We start from the raw sequence: 23,592 nt of genomic DNA on the forward strand, positions 1-23,592 counted from the left end.
CAGCCATAATGTGCAGAGGGACCAAACTCAGATCTGATTTCAAACTGTGCTCACTATTGTGTTATCTACAGGGAACTTTGATGCATCTCATTAGTTTTAATTCATGGAAGGATCACACCAGCTATTTTTGATAGTGCATCTTATTTAAAAACAGAAGAGCAAAATAATGGGAGAATTCTTTAATCACACAACTGCAGTGATTCCCATGATTATTAAAGTCATATGATCAAGAACTGTTTTTTATATCTAATTTTACTTTTACAAGGTACAACAGGAATCTCTCTCTCCTAATTTTTTCTTTATTGGAGATAGAAAACAACTGGGATGGAATTTACCCCTGGCGTTTTTCAGCATTTCTCAAACAACTGAAATTTTCCCACATTGTGGAACCCAGAATTAACTACTCTTCTCTGAATAAGACTGCAAATGTAGGATCTCTTCTGAGTTTAGCACTTTTCTCTGCTTGTCTGGTTGTTCTTATTCTTGTTTCTCTTGTGTCTTGTTGATTGCTCTCTCAGTCTTTTTCGTTGGCGGTGCTTTCTTTTTTCGCTGTTTAAACGTCAGTCTCAAGGCTTAACTTAGCCATAAAACTGTCAGCTGCCCAGATTGCTCCGTGACCCGTGAACCTCTTTCTCCTTCGTGTGCACTTGGACTGCCATGCCTTTCCTTAATGGTTTTCCTTTTGCTTGGAGTGCCCTTTTACTCCTTTTCCTCTGCGCTTTTCCCTAGTAAATTCCTACTTCAGGGTTCAACTCATCTGCCGTTTTCCCTGAAGCCTTGCCCTAGGCTTTCTCTTCAGTCAAAATTAATCTTTTCTCCTTTGTTCTTTCAGAATATTTTGTTTGTTTCCCTACTATCCCTCCTGTCACATTGTTTTATAGTTAATTTTATTTGCCTGTCAATTCCTTATGGGAAGAACCAAAAAGGAAGTGGTTGTAAGTAAAACTGGGGTTGGAGAATACTAGTGCATCTGTTTGTTTATTTGTTTTACAAACTAGAGATAGAAACATTTTTTCACAACTTTGTCATAATTCACTTTCTAATAAGACTTGTACTGTGGACGTGGTTTAAAATACTGGGAAAGCTAGATGTTGGGTGTCTTCCAAGCAGGAGCAAAGATGTGGTCACCCCAGGGCCGAGGCGTTCCTGGGGTTTTTAGGCAGCATCTTTTAGCACCTGTTGTCTCATTAATGCTTTGCATGGTTCCTGGCATACATAATGGGGTATTCAATAGAGAATTGGTGAATGAACATGTTAGGTGCACTCTCATGATGTTTTCACTTCATTTCGATCATGGGGGAGAGACGTATTTTTATTCTTAAAGGCTTTTTGTCTTCACCATATATTTTCAAGAGTGAGCAGCCATCAACCTGTATTGCTTAATGACCTGTGTTAATGTTCCTTATGAGTTAAATGCATTTGATGTTGTGAAATTGTTTTTAGTTGCTTGAACTAAGAATTTAACATATTATGCGTTTGGGTTGTATTGGAATTGGTGATCTATTTGACAGCTTAGTGGCCTCAGTGGAAGATTAACTTTGTAGAGATATTATGAATATTTGTTTAAAATAAATCTTCTTGAATTGTAAAAATTTAAATATTAGTAGCACTTCTTTACATCTTTCCATATTTTTTACAATAAGCATTTTTAGTTAAAATGCGTAGTAAAATTACTTAGCAACAAACTGAAAAAATTAATACAGGAAAATAAATATTCCCATCTTGGAAGAATGGTAGCTAACACAGACCCTGGAAGTTGTAGAGGGAGGAAAATTAATCTGGAGGCTGACAGTGTATACTACTTTACCTTGGTCAAGTCAAGTGGCTCTTTTTTTCTTTCATTAATAGTGTTAAGCTGTTGGGATAAATTGGTATCTGAATTTTAAAAACTTTAAAAAAAATAGCAAAATCATACCTTGATTTCTGTGAAATTGACCATACTTTGAGTGGCATATTGTTCCTAATAAGGAATAGTAATTTGCTCAGTGGGAATACATTTCTTTTAATCTTTGAAAAATTGCAACATAGTCATTTTTCTCGTATTTCTTTGATGATCTACCCTATGACAGAAAAGAAATGCAACTCAGCATTTAAACCCTAAAGTACTAAGGCAGAATGTCATGTAATATTCCACGTTTGTCATAGGTTTCCTCTATTGTAGATTTTCTTTCTGTGAAAATATATCAAAGGAGTATTTATTATAGGATATTTTTCTATTTTATTTTAAGGTTATACAGTCCACCTAACCCGTTAGATTATTAAGTTTGATAATCTACCATGTCGATGATTTACCTTGTAAATATGGTTAATCCGATTTTTATATTTGTGTGTGAGTGAAAGTGGCTTTGAAAATGTGATACGTGTTTTTATTCATTAGTGTAATTAAATTTTGATTAATTTTTAATGCTTCACATGTTTTGTGTTTTTCCTTTGGAGGATTGGATAGCTTTAGTCAAAGCAGCTGCTGCAGCTGCAGCCAAGAATAAAACAGGGAACAAACCTCGAACCAGCGCTAACAGCAATAAAGATAAAGAGAAAGAGGAGAGAAAATGGTTTAAAGTACCTTCAAAAAAGGAAGAAACTTCAACTTCCATAGCCACTCCAGAAGTTGAGAAGAAGGAAGATCTGCCCACATCTAGCGAAACATTTGGTACAGAATCTGTTCTTGCGTTCATTCCTCATGGCAGTGCTGAACTCATGTAGTGAATAAGTCAAACCCCTTGGCTACCTGTAGTTTGACTATATGGTTAAATTATTAGGCTTTTTTCCCTAGCGTAATATGATGGTTACATTTTTAGCATCTTATAAACGTGGAGATTAATGGTCTAAGATGGGTACTTGATGGTGGATGCCCTCAATATTCTTTGATAGAAATGAGTCGAGATTTTAATTTGTAACTTCTTGGTAGTAGGTTTTTGGTTTTTTTGTTTGTGTTGTGTTTTTTCTTTGACTTTTTAAATGCTTCTGCATGTATGTCAGTATATAATATGGGGGAAAAGCAGTAAGTCATTCCCTTTCTGCTTTTCTTTCCTAAAGAATAACTGCTTAGCAGTTTTTTATTTCTAATATATCTGTCTGGAGAGATTTGTATTTTTCAAAGTTCTTTGTCAAGCACTAGATTAAAAAAAATAAGTGCAAAGTATTTTTACTGTTTTGCTATTTAAAGAAAAATTGTGTGTTTTAACGTTGCATTATAGATAAACTCTCATATATGTATTCTATTAAAAGTAGGACTTCATGTAGAGAACGTTCCAAAGATGGTCTTTCCACAGCCAGAGAGCACATTATCAAACAAGAGGAAAAATAATCAAGGCAACTCCTTTCAGGCAAAGAGAGCTCGACTTAACAAGATTACTGGTAAACTACGATGCTTCTTTTTGGGGGGAATGGAGGGTTGGATTTTAGAGTAGTTTGTTTTTAATAAAGCAAAATGTGTCTTTTGGTTTAGTGTAACTAACTGGTTAATAGGGAAGACAGTTGTTTTATGTTTCTTCAAGATCATCTTTCAATACTGTCAGCTTTTTCTGTTGTGAAATGTGAAAAATATCACATATCCTCTACCTACCTCACAGGGATGTTGTGAGGATTGATGGGGTCAAAGTTTACAAAATTCCACAGTTTTTAAATCACCTTGTGGGTAGAAGTAGTTTATGTAAGAATTGAATTAACTGCTTTTGTCAATCTGAGGTGACATAATGTCTGAGGTTCTAAATGTTATTTTACAAACATTCTTACTCTTGACCAGTCTCATTAAGGATGGTAACATATATGGTTCGAAAGATGGATGCTGAATTAAATTCAGTTTCTGAATCTGTTAATTCCTGATGGACAAGTACTTCTATAAGTTCTTTTAGTTTCTATCCTTATCTTCAGGTTGGTCTCTAGAATCTGGGCTTCTGTCTCTGGGCTTTGTTGTAATTTAGGAAGTAGTTTGCTAGGATGGTGAAAAACAGTGAGAAGTCTAGCTTGGTTAGTGTTTGTCGAAGAAGGGATTTAAGTTTTAAAATTGGGGCCAGTCATACTAGGCCTCATCACTTCCAAGACTTATTCAGCCTAATGATCTCTGGTCTTAAAAAGAAATTGTAAACATATCCAATTTTTGATTTTTCTGAGTATATGTTAAAAGGCGAGCTAAAATACTTTATTCAGTCGTATGTTCTTATTTTAAGGACAAAATGGTTTTCAGTACCTTTGGCCTAATAAAGCTATATAAATCTTTGTCGGCATTCTAAATAATTTAAAGAAGATTGATTTCGTTGTCAGATCCAAGAATAATGTAAATTAAACATTTTGACCATTTTCTAAAGAGTGGAGGAAGCCCACTGAAAGATGCCTCTGCAGCTGAGGGTTCCTTAGAACCCCTGTTTAAGTATAGTCTTCATCTAAGTGATTATCGTTGGTTTCAGCAGGTGAGAATATTTAGTCTTTCTACTTGTTAATATTATTTTTGTGCCTTTCTCTGATAAAGAATATATTTGGCCCCAGGACAGGAAATATTTCAAATCAATTCACCCATTCCAACTTTTCCTTAGAAAATGTTAGCTTTGGAGAAAGCCAAAATGTTATCCAAGTGGTTATTATGATGGCAATTTGAAACTTCAGTTTTGCATTAGAATAATGGAATCCAGTGCTTTGTACGGTGGAGAAGTGAAATAGTGCTTCTAACTCCTGTGATACCAAGATTGAAACCACTCTATTGGAGGAGCCAAAATCAAGGAAGATGGAAATGACACTGACACTGCACCTGCCAGCTTGCCAACATCACAGTTTTTCCTACAATCTGGATAACCCGATTTTAGTTTCAGGCAATATACTGTTACATGTGCATTACTGGACACACAATGATGCGTTATCTCCACATGGCTTTGAAAAGACAGTAGTGGGAAGAAAAGAACCATTTTAGCATGTACCTCAAGGAAGTTCTAATACTGGTTGCTTAGTAACACCTTGTGCTTCCGTGGAGGGACTTTGTCTGCACTTCTTGAGAATCTCAAATGGACAAGTGATAGTTTGGTAGCAGTAGAAAAGCGTAAGGTTTTACGAAAGTGAAACTGTTATGATCTTTTGCTTTTATTTACTCAGAAGATTTTGATGTATGTTAATCCTTTTAATAGTTCATCTCTCTGCATCTGTTTCTGATTTCGTGTTACAACTCTATCATGCAAAAACACAATAGATAATATAAGATTGTCTTCAATGGTTGAAACTCAGGCTTGCCTCTGTACAGTAAATTTCATTTGTAGACCATAAGAAGAGATGAGAACTAATATAAAATAGTGATTTCATTATGGAATTATGGTGTATTTTAAGTTTATCACGCTCGTTTATGTGTCTTTTTGTCCCGTCACTGCTGAGAGGAATAGGGCACAGTCATGGCAGCATCTCATGCTGCTCTGATGTATTTCCCCCAACTCCGTTTTATTTATTTTTTGAATAGTTCTAGTTGGAAATAAGTGGACCAGCCACTGGATAAAATTAATTTATTCACTGTCTCTGTTCCCTTCCCCATATACACACCCTACAGAGATTCTACACCTGATTTCTCTGCAAGGAATGGTATAGGATGGCTCTGTTCAAGGTTTCTGATTACGTAGACATTGAAATTACAGTTGTATGGTATATATACATGTTCTTCCAGAGTCTGATTTTTCGTTATGTAATGTACCTCATTGATAGTTATGTACTTTATGCATACTGATTTAGAATACACAATTTTACAAAAAGGATCAAGAGTCCTACTTTGGGACAAAGTGGCAAGCAAATTTGAATAGCTTTTAAAATACAGGCTGTCAAGGGAGTAAAAGAAGAAACATCAGCAGTTGGTACCTGGTCTGTTTGTAATAGTTCTAGGAGTTCCTAGAAGTTCAGCCAGCTGAGAGATGTTTGTGCAGCTTAACGAATTTTAAAAATAATTTTAAAAACAAGAGGTTTGAATTGGCCAGTAATATCTTGTTGATAATAATATCAGGATTATTTGATTCTTAATCTCAGCAAGAATGTTGCGTTTTTGGAATCCCTGGATGAAAAGTAAACCACAAATTTAGCCATTTTGTTCTTTCTTTCCTCCCGTTGGTCATTCCGGGGTGCTCTGGTCTCTACTCTGTTTATTCCTTTGGCAGGGAGAGACCAACTATATATTTTATAGCTGAAGTAGCGTATTGAGAAATTGTAACTTTGTGGCTGGGACTCATGAATACTTGATACTCTACCTGATGCTTAAGTAATTTTTTAAACTATATAATGCATTCTGTTAAGATAATTACTCTGTAGATATATTCTTCTGGAGGAGGACCTGTTAGTAATACATTGATAATTAATACATATTTGCAAATAACTAAAATTAATTTCATTTCCATCTGTGTTTTTCCACTTCTTCTCATTGTCTGAGGACATTGTATTTCTCCCTGGAATGTTAGCAGGTCAAGATGCAGATTTTGGACTGCCTCTTAAGGCGGCAGTCGTCAGAGTCCTCTCCTCGAGGACACGTTTTATTTTTTGCCCCCTTTTGCTGTTTATATTTGGTAATTCTTTTATAAGTTGGTATGCATGTGAAGTATGAAAAGCTTTGTACTGATCACGTTTGAGGTTTTGGTGAGGAAGATTGGCCCTGAGCTAACATCTGTTGCCAATCTTTCTCTCTTTTTTTTCTCCCCAAAACCCTAGTACATAGTTGTATATCCTAGTTGTAAGTCCTTCTAGGTCTTCTCTGTAGGATGCCCATGGCTTGATGAGCGGCGCTAGGTCTCTGCCCAGGATCCGAACAGGCGAACCCTGGGCCGCTGAAGCAGAGCGCACAAACTTAACCACTTGGCCTCGGGGCCGGCCCCACATTTGGGGCTTTTGAATTCACTAGATACCAAGTATTTTCTAATCTCATTTTAAGTATTTTTTTATTAAATACTTTTTATATGAACATTACAAAGCTTTATTTTTCCTTCACAAACCATTAAATGGGAATTGCTTTTAATTAGTTGGATCTGTAATATCCTAATTTAAATTCACAGAGTATAGCTGAATTATTTGGTTTCTTTTAAAACTTGTAGTACCTTATTTCTAATTTTGTAGTTTGTGATCTATTCCACCTATTGATGAGATTTAAATAGCATTTCTACCACTTATATGAAGGGAAACAACATATAAGATATTTAATAGCTTGAATAGCAAATATTTTTCTTTTTTGAATAATTCTTAGAAGTACAACCTCTACTCAGTTACCTGCAAAAGAAGAACTTGATTCTCTAATTATTTTTCTCTGTATTTCAGTAGTATTGATTCTCAAAATATTAGAGAAGAAAAACCTTGTGAATGTGGTTTTAAATGTTAAAAACATACTCAATGCCATGTATTTTTCAGTCATCTAAAATTATGTTTAGAAGTTCTATATAATTATGATTGAATTTAAGGTTTATAAACTTTTTTCCATAAAATTATTTATATATTGGGTTGTTTTCCCCATTTAAGTATATTCTTGATATTGTGTGAGACTGGAATGAACTATGTAGATTGTTATCTCAAATTGGACCAAGTACTGGTTTTAATACCATTCATTGATGTATCAAAATCGTTGTTTTACACTATGCCTTTTCTCTTCTACATTACAATTCCAAGGGCTAGATGTTCAACTTTCCAATCAAGGAAAGGTGCCTTTTGCCTAATTTAACACTTAGCTCTAATACTACTTAAACAGTACAATTTTAATTTGCATTCCTGCTTAGAATACTTAAAATCTTTGAAATAGTTATCTGAAAAAGTCAACAGATGTTGCCACATGGATAGCTCAAATTTATCTGGTCTTTGGGGGCACCTTTTTTCTCCTTTTAAATATTCTGTAGACAGCTTCAATAATGTAGGTGATGTAATTTCTGTAGTAAGTTATTAAGTTGTTGATTGTTAAACATGCTTCCTTTGAAGCAAAGGTTTTGTGTGGTCAACTTTGAAATGACACAAAAATGATTTTGATGACATTTTGTGCACTTGGTGACCATAAGCAAAAAATAAATACTTGTAATTATACAAGGGTTATAAACCTGACTTCATTGCATTTACCTCTTAGGTGCTTAGCGAAGAATCTGGACCAAGTAAATGCCTTTAATTTATAAATTAAAGCAGATTTTTAATGCCTTGTAAAGGTAATTATATATGCTCCAGATAAAATAGTCTGTCTTCTAAAATTGAGAATTAGTGGTATACATTGGAGAAAATTGGAACTCCCAAATTATTTTATCATTTGTATAATGAGGCTGGAATATTAAGTAAGTTCAAATGTTGTAGGGAGGACCCACACTTTTTTTCCCAACCTAAAATTGATCCATCAATATTTTTGGCACTTTTGTAAACAGATAAACTACAACTGAGTATAGAGATAAACCCTCAAAGCTTAGGTTAGAGGATCCAAGTGAAATTAAAAATTGGGAGCATTTTTTTTTAGCCAATAATACAACAACAACAGTCTTATTTTATATTTTAGATGTTTGGAAGGATTTCTCACATCTTAATGTTCTGTATTTTATTTCAGTTGTGTAGACAAAGCCCATATTCTGAGTATTAACAATCTGAGCAGTCTTAGGTTTCTGAACATTAAGCCATAGAAGTTAAATTTTTATAGAACAAATGTACATGCATGTGGTTGTTAAAGGATATCTTTAGGAGTAATATAAAAAGTAAAAACAACTGTGTCTAATTCTCAAGTTCTGATTCAGTCCCATGAGTCCATATTAGGGGCCTTTGTTTTTTGACAAAGTAAACTTTTTTTGACAAGTAAACTTGTGAGAATATTTACTTCCTAGATATTGGAGAGTATGGGGAATTTCAACTGCTAAAATTTTTGAGAAGTTAATTAGGGTGAAAGTCAGTATTTTTTCTAATAAGCCATTTCTGTACAATTTTTCTCAAGGTTTGTTGGCATCCAAAGCTGTTGGGGTGGATGGTGCTGAAAAAAAGGAAGACTGCAATGAAACGGCTCCAATGCTGGAGCAGGTATGAAATGGTAGCATTTGATTTTTTCCAAGGTTCCCAACTGGAATGATCACGGAGCTATAGTATCCACGTAACTGAGATTGCCCTTTTGGTTAGATATGGGAATGGGAAGCTAATTAATTGATGATATATTTTTAACTCTGCCTCCTCCAAGGTGTACAGATAAACTACAGACGTCATTAGCGTTTGTTTTCAATAGACTGGCATTAAAGCCTTTGTCTCCAACATTTGAAGGCCTGGAGACAGGCATCCCAGGGTATAAGCTTCCAGCTGGATCACCTTTAGCTTACAAAGAGACCCTTACACAAATACTTTCCATTTGTGAGTTAAAACAGGGTTTTTTGACATCCAATAAAGCTTCTTTTGTAAGAAGTTTCTTTTATATTGTAACAATTGGTGTTGTTAGACTGGCTATGTGTTTTATGAATTGATCAATGAGCCATACATTTTTGCTAGGATGTATATTTTAATAACTACAAAAAAAGAGAATTTAGAAAAACTATTAAGGGTCTGTCTTTAAACCACCTAATAGAGGAATTTAAGAGTGAAGGTTGCAGCTGCTGGGTTTGGCCTTGGCTGCCTTCGGATTCCCCACAATACGTGTACATAATGAACTGTGCATGCTTTACACTCTAAGGGCTTAACTTCTCGGGCACTGTAAGACTCTGAGAACACAGTGATAGCCATAACTGCATTTCCTTGGTTCTCCTGTTTTAAAATCTGAGCCTTAATGTAGTTTTAATATATCTTTTTTGTATTATTTTAATTTTCTTTATTAGTAGCCTAATAAAGAAGACTTTAAAATGAATATCTTTTGCTCTTCTCTATATGCATTTTAAAAAAATAGTCCAAATTTAATTGATATTGTATTGAGTTTTTCAGGGTTATTTTAGGCCTGATTTGATAAGAGTGCGTTGTTTTGGTGCCTCCATTAATGTTGTATTAGATCAATGGTCTTTTAAATTGATTAATATGTCAGCGAATCACACCTTCTGATTTTCTGTGATCATCAAACGGTTAAGTCTTTGCCGTTATTGTCAGTATATCAACCAAATTTTAAATGACTTTTTTTACTGTGTATTACTATATTCAGCATCCCAGATAATAACAATATTTTGTATCTTCACCACTGTTTATGGTATTCTCAGAATGCGATAAATCAGGGACTTGGGTAATAAAATGTTTCTGGAAAATTCATTACAATGTCAATCTTTCATTATGCACAATCCTGCTGAGGTGAATGTGATTGTGAAAATTATTTATTATATGTGAAAGTTAGTGTAGAGGGCAGTGCCCATTTCAGAGAGAAGTACAGAAAACAACATTTTGAAATTGAGTTTAAAAAAAGTAAGAAAGAAATATTGGGTAACTCGGCTGTTTCTCTTTGCATAATTAAAACATTTTTGAGAGTCCTTGCCAGTTTTGTAACAAAGAGACCAATAATCATTAATGAAAACTTTGTAAATTATTTTAGATTTTTAAGGAACATCATGCTGCTCCCTCATTTTTTGTCATTCAGGTTGATTTCAATGTGGAAATGTTTTGTAATCAAACTTAATTTTTATGCTAAGTGTTTGCCCTGCTTCAGAGTTAAAAAGCCGAGTTATAAAACTCTTAATTATATCTCAATTGGTATCAATAATAGACTTAAAGGAGAGGTATTGATGGTCACTGACCTCTGTTGTCCTGATGAGTAAAGTCACGTCATTCACGGCATAGATCTATAACAGGCCTATAGCCAAAACTTACTGTGTTAATGAATTTATTTTATTTACATAAAAAAAATTCAAACTCTGTGGTCTTGAACCCCAATTCTCAGATTATTAATTATAGATTAATTGTATTAGGGAATTGTCATGTTATATTTACTTTTGGATAAAACCTGCATTAGATGCATAATTCAGTAAGTTTTTAAAAATGTTAATTTGTCCTTGTTTAGAAGTTAAGCACCTTATCAAGATATTAATTTAAGTTTTAAAATCTTGTTTTATAACTTTGTAACTCAAGAGTAATGGATGCTGTAGTGATGTCTCTCACAAATGTGAAGATGAACAATAAAATTGTTGATTTACAAGGAATGGCTCTAATTACTTTTCTGGCAACACCTTTTATGATAAGCTTAGGAATCCTTTCCATTTATGGAGTACTTTTTCAAATGATTCATCTGCACTTGGACACATGTGATCAGTAAATTCAAGAATAGCAAGGATGACAACTGAATGGGACACTTGACACTAGCCCTTTTATGTGGTATGTTCAACATGCCATCTGTAGAACATTCGAAAATGCCCTACTTAATTATCAAATATACACTTTTTTTTCCACCATAATTTGAGCACCTTGTATTTTAATGGGAACAGAAAGCTATTTGATCCCCAGACAATTATCTTTCATATTCCAGACAGCTGCAGACTACAGACCTGATGGTCATCCCTCACAAAAGATCGAAGTAAAAAGGGTTTTTGGGGACAAGCATGTTTTTTATAGTGCTAGCAATTGGATTCTTTCTAGAATCTTGTCTTAGTATAGATTTAAATAAATGTGTGTCTCCTATTTTGCTCTCAGATACGTCTATCAGAAAGACACAGTTTAGGCATTCCCACACCATAGATTGCGAATCCATCCAATGTGGCTATTCTCTGTTGTCTTTGGACACATTCATATATATTTTCACATATGTAGGAAATTTACTGCCAAGTGAATAAAGATATTCTTTATGAAAGAACTGACAAAGTTCTAATTTTTTTTTAAAAGTATCAGTTGGCAGGAAGAAGGTAAAAACTCTCATCTAAGAATGCGACGTATTTTGTTTTTAAATCCAATGTTTTTAACTTACACTTGGTTTTACTTCTTGGTTTTTTTTTTTGTTGCTTGTTTTGTATTGTTTTTTTAGTCTTTTAACTCTGTATTGCTGGTAGCTTTGATTTCATGATGCATTATGCTTATGAAACTCTAGCTTTCAGCACTAAAATGAGTTAAAGATAATGTTTCGTTAATTTGGTCATTGTTTTCCTGTTGAGATCTTTCTTTAAAGGGAAACTGTCTACTTAGACCTCCACATTCAACTTGATAAAGTAAATTATTTTATAAGAAAACATCTGAAAGTCAAAAGCTTAAGTGTATTCCTCTAATGCTCAAAAACATGAAATTCTGTTTATTTACCTTATTATTATTGTCATTGATAATTATGGTTTTAAAAGAGATATGTTTCAGTTTAATACTGAAGATATTTGTCCGTTAAGATAACATTTTGTATCTTGAAAATATGTATAATATATTTTTAAAAAACCAAGTCTAGACTAAAAGTTGACAGCATCCCTTTAAAGACAGCCTATTCAACTTTTAGTTAATAATTTGTGGGGTTCCTTTTGGTTTTTCATTTGTAATAGAAATGTTATATGTTGCTTAACAATGTTTTTGGATACTAAAGTTGCTTAACAATCAAAATAGAATACAAGAAAAAAATGAAGAAACCAAAATAAAAATATCAATTTTTTATTATTTATTCAGGCGATTGCACCTAAACCTCAAAGTCAGAAAAAAAATGAAGCTGACATTAGCAGTTCTGCCAACACTCAGAAACCTGCACTGTTATCCTCAACTTTGTCTTCAGGGAAGGCTCGCAGCAAGAAATGCAAACATGAATCTGGAGATTCTTCTGGGTGTATAAAACCCCCTAAATCACCACTTTCCCCAGAGTTAATACAAGTCGAGGATTTGACGCTTGTATCTCAGCTTTCTTCTTCAGTGATAAATAAAACTAGTGAGCACAGATTTTTAAAAAATAGTTACTTATCCTATAAGATACATTAAAGACAGTTTGATTGTAGTTATATTGTATTTTTATGAAGTTGCTTTTTAAAACTCAAGTGGCTATGATAGGGAAGGCTTGAAACTTTCAGGGGCAAAAGCCATATACAGTTCTGGCTGATTTGTTGTACAGACTGTACTGCTGGTTGAGAAACCTTACCATTTAATAACGCGAATTCCACTGTAGTTTGACTCTCCTCAACTAATAATCCAAGCGCAATGAGAGGCCTGATTCATTACAAAAAAGAAAAAAAACAACCCAGAAAGAGAGAGGAAAAGACCCAAGGTGGATGCTTTTCCTTAACTCCTAAGACTTTCTTATGGATAGGTTTCTTGTCCCCACTTGCCTGTACCCCTCTGCAATATCTTTTCTTCTTATTCTAGGATTTAGAATGCAAGCTTCAGTTTAATGTTATTAATGAGAAGAATACTACTTGATCTTATCTTTAAAGATTTTACTGTTTCAATACTACTCATCTTTCAAGAGTTAACTTATTCTTTCTAAAAGTAGTCTTCCACCATGGGTCTGGAGATGTATATGACAAAATTTGTGTTGACCTGTGTTTCTCGTGTTAGTTTAGAATTCTAAGTTAGAGACATAGGTAAAACAGTGACCAGCTAAGTCACTGGGTAAGAGATACTTTTCTTTTGCTCTTCGTGTAACAAGTGAATTAGTCACCTGAATAGTAAGTGACTATGACTTGTTTTGTTATGAACTCTTCCATAGCATATCTTCTACAACAATTAAAAATGTTAGTATTAAGAAGACTTTCATCAATCAAATATATCAACCTCCTCTTCCATTCAGTTGCCACATCTTCTACCAAACCGTATTTTTCAGTTTTTGATCAGGTTTTGGTACTTTTTGTTTTGATTTTTTTTCTTTGTAATTACATGAGTAGAAAGGATGGGAACAGAAAAACTGAATGGTTTTCTGATAGTAAGCTTCATTTCATTATGGCATTTATTGTGAAATAATGTCATTAGGAGTCACTACGATGTCGCATGACATTGATAAGTATTTTATTGTGAAATTGTTTTGCATTTTGGTATTATAACCACAATGTTACAGCAATTGAATTTTATTTCATTTTTTTTCAATTATCACTGTCCTTTTAATTTTGATTTTTGTAAAAATACTTTTAAATACTCAAAATGTCAGCCTTTTTAGACCTCTTTTGTTACGTCCTTCTAAATGAACATGAATATTTTGGCCTATGTAATCCTGCCCAGTCTCAATAATAAAAGATGTTTACATGCCGTGTAGAAAGAAGAAAACTAAAGGTTAAGAAAAAGACAAAAATTTCCAAACTTTTCTTTTATAACTAGAAAATACTTAAATGACTCGGCAAGTTAGTTAAAATAAGATAAGACACATGAGGGAAAGAACAGTATTATATTCTGTTATTTGCCCATAATAAGTACTTAAAGCTATTTGTGTTCAATTTTTTTTAATGAATCAGGCCCAAACATATGTTGATAAAAATCCATTTGGGAGAATGAGGGTGGGATAAAATTATTTGCATTAGTTTTACTTTGTCAAGTCAAGTAAAGCACTAACTCTACAATGCATGTCAGATTTTTGTCACCTATGCCCCCTGTTTTTTCTTTTTTCCTTAGAATTTCTGGATTTGTAATGTAGCAAAAGGGATATATATATATATATATATATATATATATATATATATATACATATTTTAATCTTTGGCTATACAGAGACTATTTTCCCAAAGGAAAAATGGCAACTAACACAACGATCTGCAATGAGAGAATTAACTGTACTCTGTCACTTGGGAAACTACCTGAAATTAGTGTTCCATGTTATTTTCTTTTGTTTCTAGTAGGCTTTAGATTTTAGAAGTTTTGATTAACTCTTTTTGTGAATGAGGCACAGTTTTTGCCTTTGATTACTTTGGAACATGCCGTTCCTTGTGGATACCTTACAACATCAGAGGGCAGAATTTGAATCGTTTTTCCCATTTATCTCCTTAAATATTATAAGATGATGCTGGCATGTATCTGCTTCGTGAACATTGAAGATCTTTTTCTAGGTCCTCCACAGCCTGTGAACCCCCCTAGACCTTTCAAGCATAGTGAGCGGAGAAGAAGATCTCAGCGTTTAGCCACCTTGCCCATGCCTGATGATTCTCTAGAAAAGATTTCTCCTCCCTCTCCAGCCACTGATGGGAAAGTATTCTCTATCAGTTCTCAAAATCAGCAAGAATCTTCAGTACCAGAGGGTAATGTATATTGATTTCCTATAGAACCAAACATAAAGAAGATAAAACACTAAGAGATAAAGATAATTAAAATGTTAGGAAATTTCTACTTTTTCCTTCTTAATATCTTTTGGACTTAGAAGCACTTCATTTATTCTACAGATATTTATTGAGTGCCACCCTTGTGCCAGGCTCTGTTGAACTTATATAACATTTTAATCCACGTTGATGTTAACTGAGCCAGTTTACGTATGTTAACGTTCTTTTACATTCTTTATTTTGTATAGTGCCTGATGTTGCACATTTGTCACTTGAGAAGCTGGGATCTTATCTTCCTCTTGACTTAAGTCGTGGTTCGGAAGTTACAGCACCGCTGGCCCCAGATCCCTCTTACCATAATGAATGTCTCAGGGCAGAAAAGGGAGAAACACAGATGCTTACAAATCCTTCTTCCAAAGCAATAACTGATGGAAGAGGAGCTCCAACAGCATCAGGTAAAGAGGATTCATTTTACTAGTAGCTAGGCTTGCTTTTATAGGGCATAGCATTTTGATGTATATTTACATTATTTTATTATGTAATTCCTCCCATAAATGCTTTTAGGCAATGTGTATGGGAGGTGGGGTTTCTGTGTCTGAGTTCTTTTCTGTGGCCGTTTACTATCATATTCCCTGGACGTACTTATTGTTCTGTCACTTTAGTCTACTTCCTTTTGCCTGCTTCTTTCTTATATTGTATTTCTACTAAATAGGAATTATTAGAGCTGAATATAATTACAGAAGTTCTTGGTTTTGAAGCCAGAGCATAATTAATGGGATCAATACTGAAGTTTAAGGATTTTAATAGAATTTAATGTTTAAGAAATACTTAGCTTAAATTTAACTATACACGTGTATCTTAAATATAATCCCATATTTTGGGGTAGAATCTCCCAAATTTAAATGTAATTTGTTATAACATTATTTTGGGTGTCTAGTATATAAAATCAGCCATGCTTGGTAATACATTTTGGGGGTGATTATATGATATTTATCTTAATCTGAAACCATTTAGAGGTGTTTTATCAAGTTGTTATTTTAATCTAAACAGAATATTAATTTGTATTTCTCTTATATGGTTACATTGTTTTATATGGAAGTTTTACAGAATTTTAACCTCAACCAAAGAGTGCGTATAATTAAAAAAAGGCAAATACTAATTTCAGATGCTTTTCCAGTAAATTACTAATTTAGAATTAGATGGATGAAAGAGGTCTGAATTGAGTCAGTTTTGAAATGAAGAAAAACAACTGTTTCTTAATTTGGAGCCAATAGTATTGAGGATAATTGTTTTTAATAGCCTCTTCCCTGAAATCACTTTATCAACTTCTTGGATGAAGCATAAAATAGAACTTGCTCTTTTCTGGTGGTGGTATGTGTTAAAATAATTGAAGTAACTTAAGAAATATATACTTTTTAGATTACCACCTTTACCTTCTCTTATTCCTTCTTTCAAAGTAAAAATGTAACTAATACTAAATATACAATTGTCTACAATTCCATTTTATCAATAAAGATTGAAATTATTTTGTACTTGATAGTGTTTCCATATCTTGTTTCAAAAAAATCAGTGCCCAAATCTGAAGATTTATGTTTTGAAACATTTCTTGTCATTTTCCAAATCTGATCAGTTGTCTTTTGACTCTGTTTCTAAGCCCCTTCTATCCTTAGGGTAGTTGATTTTTCCTTCCCTTTTCCCACAAGATTTCTGAATTACCATTGGCCCTTTGAGATATCTTTCCTGGTGAAAGTCTTAGGCAGTTCTTTAACAATCTGGAATTTGTTGCCGTACTGAATATGTGAAAAATGTGTTAAAGGTATACTGATCTATATCCATTTGGGAAATTATTTTTAGCTATGCATTCAACAGAAAGTTATTGGTACTCTTGTAGAAGTGGATGCCTTTGTTTTCATTTTGTCATCCGAATGCTTTCTCTAACAGAGCCAACCACTTTTAGTTAAGGAGAGAGCCTTAGTTCTGTTGCTATTAGTTTTGTTACTATCTGGGAATGTTAACTGTTTTTCTTATTTATCTGCTGAATGTATGTATAACAGATTCTGAATTATTCTGACCTCGTTAAGGAGTTAAAAGATATGGAAGCTCAGTGTATGGAAGAGTGAGCCAGTAACAGTCACAGAAGCGCTGATTTGTGGATGACTTGCCTGTGCCCGGCACTGTGCTAGTATTTTAAATAGATGAGTTTTAGTCTGACATCTTACATCAGCTTTACATTTACTTTTTAAAAACCTTTTTGTTTTAAAGTGTTTTTCAGGTTTTTTCCCCAGAATTGTACAAAACAAAACGACACCCAGAGACTCTGTAATCTACTTCCACCCCCACACCAAATGTTCACGCCTTGTACAGAGCCTGGGGTTTCCATGGAGAGTCTCAGGGAGAGCCTCTTTTTTAGCCAGAAGCAGCAGATATTTAGCATATCGGAAGGGGCTTGAGAAACCGCTCTACATTATTGGGTTTTAAATCGTGTGCAAGTGAGCAGGGTTCAGAGATCTACGTCCCTTACTTTAGACAGCTTCGCTTGAAACTTACCGTAGAGCAATATGTATTTCAACTTGAGTGGCATTTTTATATTTGTATTATGTTTAATTTAAATCATAGAAATATTTGAAGTAAGATGAATAAAATGCTAGCTTTTTTGAAAAATCAAAAACTTGTATATGGGGATATTAAAGCATAATTTAATAGACTGAAATTGTGTTTTAAATGCACTATAGTATTTTTCTTAGATTAACTCTAGACAGAAATAAGATATTAGCATTAGGAATGGTTGAATATGAGTTGAGAAGCTTGTTTAAATGTATCTGTGTCAGCTACATAATTATTGAGGTGCACTATTGGCTTAAGAGTGTATTTTGGGCTATTAGATGATGACACTTAAAGGTCATTGAGGTTGAATATTTTTTATATGTAAATGAGCCTTTGTATTTTACAGTTAGAGACGAAAAATGATTTGTAAAATAATTCTATTTTGGCTTTTATCATTAACTAACAACACATTTTATGATGGAGTTCAAAGGTACAAGTTGGTTTTAGATATCAGAGGTTAAATATTAGTTTAAAATTTTATACAGATTATTGAAAACCAGTATACTTTATATGAAGTTTAATATTTCATTTGGATGACCTGAATAGTGTTCGTGTCAGAACTTTCACAGAAGTGGAAATGTTACATGGACCTACCGCTCAGGTGCATTTCAACATCTTCTGGATTGCCAGAGGCGGTGATGCCTGAGCAGATCTTTACTGATTGCGTAGTACATTTATCTTGACTTTTTTTTATGTTTAGAACCACATTTATGCTATTTCTAGAAATAATGTAGTCTCAAATCATTATGCCACCACGAAGGAGAAGGTGAAAGAAAGCTCTTGTTGTTTATCAGACACTGGTCCAAGCATTTTACATATCTTGACTCAGATAATCCTGATAACAACACGAGGTAGATATTCTTATTCCTATTTGGCAGATAGGAAACTGAAGCACAGAGAAATTAAATGATGTATTCAAGGTCATACAGCTAATAAATGCTGGAACCAAGATTTTAATCTGGGTAATCTGAAGAAACAAAAGTCATACTTACTTTATCAGTATTTTGAAGTAAGAAATCTCAATTTTTTGTTACAAGTTCAGGCAATAATATAATGTAAACTTTTAGAGGAAAGGAATTTTATGTAGAGTTTTGTGAGCAATTGTAATTTAAAACATTGTTTCATACTTTTAACCCTTTCTGTTTAAGCTTACATATTTTTCCCCTAAATCTGCAGGAATATCGAAAACAGAAAAAAAAGTGAAATTGGAAGAAAAAAGCTCAACAACATTTGGTATGAACAGAAAGTAATCTTTAAGCAAAAGACTGTAGATGGCTTGACAGTGGGAGGACGTAGTCTGTCCTTACTTTACCTGTTAGTGCTCCTTAGGTGTAAGTGATCATCCGTGTTAGTGTTGGTTAATGTTACTCAGCACCAGATACGTGATTTCTTCACACGTATCTTGTGGTATTACGTGTATTTTTTGTCAAGGGCATCTAAGGCTGTCTCTGAGAACTTTGTGTTTCTGAACATCTTTAAAATTATAGCTATTAAAAAATAAGCTGCCATTTAATCTTAAGACTTAGAGATGGATGATAAAATAGTCATTTTTTCAGACTTTCTTCAACCTACTTTATAAAAAGTTACCATGTTTTCTGCTGTCTTTTCTATCTTCTGTGCTGTAATGACTAAACATCTTGGAATAATGGATGATAGTCTTGGATATTCTGTGGATTAGCTAACTGGAACCTGGGTCACTGAAAGTTGGTTAAATATGGTTGATAAATTGTAGGCTGAACCATTCTGAGTGGCACAGTAGTTGAATATATGCGTGAAAGAGTTTTAAATAAAACATGGTAGTATGCTGCTTTAGCATCCATTCGTTTTCTTTAAAGTACATGTGATTGGGATAAATGAATTTTTTTGTGCGTGTGAAAAATCAGTTTAATGAAATAAGTGTTTTTCTTTCAGTTTTTAGCCTTCATTTGGTACACACTGGAAAAGTATTGAAAGACTGAAGGAATTATTTATGAATTGATTTAATTTTTTTATTTTTCCAAAGAAAAAAGTTCACGTTTTTTTGTTTTTGTTTTTTAGTCTTCTAATATATGTTCTCAGTAAATTATATATGGAAATGCTGAGTCTTGTCAGTCAGATCTTTTTTAAATTATGGAGTTTATTTTTTGCCACATCAGGAAACTGAGTTATATTACTCATTTAAAGATTTTAACCACTGTCTGTGTTAACTTTAAGGTGTCAGGAGTTGGGATTTCTCAACACTGCTAATGAAGACCCCCTCTTATAGTCCAATAAACTAATCAGGAGTTCCAGACTCATGACAGGAACAGTTTAATTGAACCCATCCACTCTGGGCAGGTGACTGGAATAGCTGATTAAAAACGTAAATGCTGCTTTTAGGTTAAGCACAAAGGAACAACTCAGGATCAATCATGATTACTAACTTGCTCACTCTTGTCATTTAGGTAAGAGAAAAGAAAAGGATAAAGAAAGAAAAGAGAAGAGAGACAAAGATCACTACAAACCAAAACAGAAGAAGAAGAAGAAAAAGAAAAAGAAATCTAAGCAGCATGGTAAGGATGCTGAAATGGTGATTTTTCATTTTTTTAATTCTAAGATTCTTTCAGCTTTTCTCTTTTCTTTTACCAAAATGGAGGTATGACAAGATCCCTATTTTGTTGAGAACTGAGGAGTTTTTGTAGCTTTCTTTTGTCTTGATAATTTTGGAAATAGGCAACTCCGTTTTACTGAGGTTTGTAAATGAATCCTTGCAACTGGTTAGAGACTTTCATTTCCAGAGTTATGGTGGACTAGATGCTCTAACCAGGCACCCTTCAGCGGACAGAAGAAGTTATTCTCAATCTAAAATTTTATAGCCCCTTCAATTAGCTTTCAGAATTGAGGTTGAAATAAAGATGTTTTTAGAAAAACTTGAAAAAAAACCAAATGATTTTTCTGTCAATAGCCTATCTCTAAAAGATATCTTAATCCTCTACTTGAAGGCAGAAGGAAAGTGATGACAAAAGGAAGGTTTGAGATGCCGGAAGAAATGATGAGCAAAGAAAGTGTAAATATGTGGATAAACCTAAACATTGATTATATAAATCAGTTTGATATGTGGGGAAAAATAAAATGGTAGAGAAGAAAAACATGTAACAGTAATAGTAGCTTGTAAATTGAGAGGAGCATACGTGTATTTTCAGTGTTTTTAAGGTCTTGTATTGTTTTGGAAGAGTAAAAGAAATTTATTGCTTTTAGACTCTAAGTAGTTAAATCTGCATTATAGAATTTCTAACATGAATACTAAAAGAAGAGAAGCATAGGGTATAATTTCCAAAGTAGAGGATAAAAAACTGTGATGAAAAAACCATCCAAAAGAAGGCAATACAAAGAGAAGAACACAGAAAAGAAGAAAAATACAAATTACAAAATAAGACATTAGAAATAAAGCTAAATATATCAGTAATTATGGCTATATAAGGGAGATTATTATAGTAGATTTAAAAAATCCAGTTATATATTACTTTCAAGAGACAATTCTAAACATAAGGATAGAGAGGACAGGGCAATGATGGAAATAAAAGTATGGAAAAAATATGGTGAGCAGATACAAACCAAAAGGAAAGTTGGAATGCTATATTTATATCAAATCAAATAGTCATTATGGTAAAAATCATTCCTAAGATAGGAGGTTACCATATAATGATAAAGGTTCAGTTCACTTTATATCTTCCTAGATGGGAAATTTCTTTCTTAGTAATTAACAAATTATCTTTCTTAGTAATTAATAAATTAACAGAACTCAAAAGTATATTCTGTGAAGATAAGAAAGATGGCAGCAGCCCAGTTAATGTAATAGGCCTATCCAGGGCACTGAGCTCAGCCGCTACACAATGGACCTTTTTCTTAAACAGACATCAGCATTAATTCAAGCTGACCACTGGATGTAGCTTTACGCAAATCTCAACACATTTTAAAGAGTAGTATAATGCAGACTGTGGTTTCTGACTATAATACAGTTAACTAACATCAGGATTAAAGAGAGAGATAGAAAAGCCCCATATGCTTAGAAATCAAGCAACACATTTTTAACTAACTCATGGATCAAAGAACAGTCCAAAGGGGAAATAAATAAGACGTTAAGAACCTGAAAGATGATTAAAATATTCTCTATCAAAACTTGAGGATGTAGTTGAATGGCACTTAGAAGAAGAATGTGTATTGCCGTGCGTGCTTATGTTGGAAAAGAAGGCTGACAAGCAGCTGAGCCTCCAGCTTAAGTTAGAAGAGAACAAGTGCAAAAAAGTAGAAGTGAATAATAAATGTATGAGCAGAAATTAATGAACTAAAAAAAAAGCCAGGAAAAAATAAAAAAACCCAAAGTGAATTCGTAAAAAACTCATAAAACCAGCAAACTTCTGGAAAGACTAATTAAGAAAAAAAGACAAAATGCACATTTGTGTATTTAGTCAATATTAGGAATAAAGGCAACATAACTACAGATGCTTTAGACATAAAAAGAAAATATAAACAACTTTATGCAACGATCTTGAAAGGTTAGATGAAAGTATGGACAGTTGCCAGAAACCAAACTTAATCAAGAAGAAGATAAAAACCTGAATAGTCTTTAAACCTTAAAAGAAATTTAATCAGTATTTTAAAATCTTCCCACAAAGATAAAGCCCTGCTCCAAAAAGTTTTGCTGCCAAGTTCTACCAAACATTAAAGGAGCAGGTTTATTCCAAACTTATATAAATTATTTCCAAATTTAGAAAGAGGGCATACTCCTATAGTGGGGTGAATAGTGTCCCCCCAAAATGTATGTCCAAGTCTTAACCCCTATTCCTGAATGTGAATGTGACTGTATTTGGCAATAAGATTGTTGCTGATGTGATTAAGAATGAGATCGTCTGGGATTTAGGGGAAACCTAAAGCCAGCGATTGGTGTCTTATAAGAGAAAGGAGAGGGAGATTTGAGATACTCAGGGAAGAAGGCCCTGTGAAGACACAGGCAGCAGCTGGGATGATGCAGCCCCAAGTCAAGGAGCTGGAGCCACCAGAAGGTGCAAGAAGCAAGGAAGGATTTCTCCCTGGATCCTCCGGAGGGAGGTGACCCTGTCAGCACCTGATTTTACACTTCTTCCTTCAGAACTGTGAGAGAATACATTTCTGCTGTTTTAATCCACCAAATTTGTGGTAATTTGTTGGGGGCAGCCCTAGGAAATTAACACAACTCCAAATTCAGTTTAGATGGTTTAAATAACTTTGCTCTCAAAATCAGAAGGGAACAATATGGGAAAGGACAGTCACAGGCTCTTCTCATTTGTGGACATAGATGCAAAACCCGTAAGTAAATGTTATGGAGTTAAATCCAGCAATGTGTAAGAAAATATGACCACGTAGGATTGGCATGCGAAGTTGGTTTGACATTAGAAAATCGTTTAACAAAAATCACCACAGTAACGGATGAAGGAGAACAAACATTACTATCTCTGTAAATGTAGAAAAACCGTTTGATACATGCATGTGTACTTATTTTTTTTAAAAAAAAACTATGAATAGCTGATTATAACACCTTATTTAGAAACATTAAAGAAGGTCTAAATAAATGGGAGATAATTCATGTTCATGGGTTAGTAGATTGCATACTGAAAAGTTGTCGCTTCATGCTAAATGAAGTCTATAAATTCAATGCTAATTCTGAAACTTAATATGGGAGAGTAAAGAGCCAAAAGTAATCCAGTCATTCCTGAAGAAGAATAAGGAGGAGAATTACTATTCAGCTGTAGTTATTAAGGCAGTGAGGTATTTTGGAAGAACAGACATATTGATTAAAGACGGGATAATCCAAAACAGATCTATACGTATTTCAGAACTTGGTTTGTACAAAGCTGGCGGCTAGATTAGCGGGAAAAGGGTGAACTCTTCCGTACATGGTATTAGAACAATTTATAATCCATACGGGGAAGAAAATGAAATTAGACTT

At 33.7% G+C, this 23,592-nt stretch overlaps 1 protein-coding gene across 24 annotated transcripts in view; it reads left to right on the plus strand.

The window, feature by feature from the left end:
- The window catches only part of PHF20L1 (PHD finger protein 20 like 1), a 70,829-nt gene that overhangs the window by 24,915 nt on the left and 22,322 nt on the right, over positions 1-23,592 (plus strand). For 15 of the 24 annotated variants that reach the window (XM_070481631.1, XM_070481630.1, XM_070481637.1 and 12 more), the window contains 8 exons: positions 2,437-2,650; positions 3,229-3,357; positions 8,894-8,976; positions 12,487-12,739; positions 14,838-15,026; positions 15,293-15,499; positions 18,825-18,881; positions 20,072-20,179. In XM_070481631.1, coding sequence (XP_070337732.1) covers positions 2,437-2,650; positions 3,229-3,357; positions 8,894-8,976; positions 12,487-12,739; positions 14,838-15,026; positions 15,293-15,499; positions 18,825-18,881; positions 20,072-20,179 — 1,240 coding nt within the window. The remainder of the gene's footprint in view (positions 1-2,436; positions 2,651-3,228; positions 3,358-8,893; positions 8,977-12,486; positions 12,740-14,837; positions 15,027-15,292; positions 15,500-18,824; positions 18,882-20,071; positions 20,180-23,592) is intronic. The other 9 variants (XM_070481634.1, XM_070481638.1, XM_070481620.1 and 6 more) reach the window with 1 other exon arrangement.

This window comes from Equus asinus, chromosome 12 (genome assembly GCF_041296235.1).
Source record: "Equus asinus isolate D_3611 breed Donkey chromosome 12, EquAss-T2T_v2, whole genome shotgun sequence".
Lineage (NCBI taxonomy): Eukaryota > Metazoa > Chordata > Mammalia > Perissodactyla > Equidae > Equus > Equus asinus.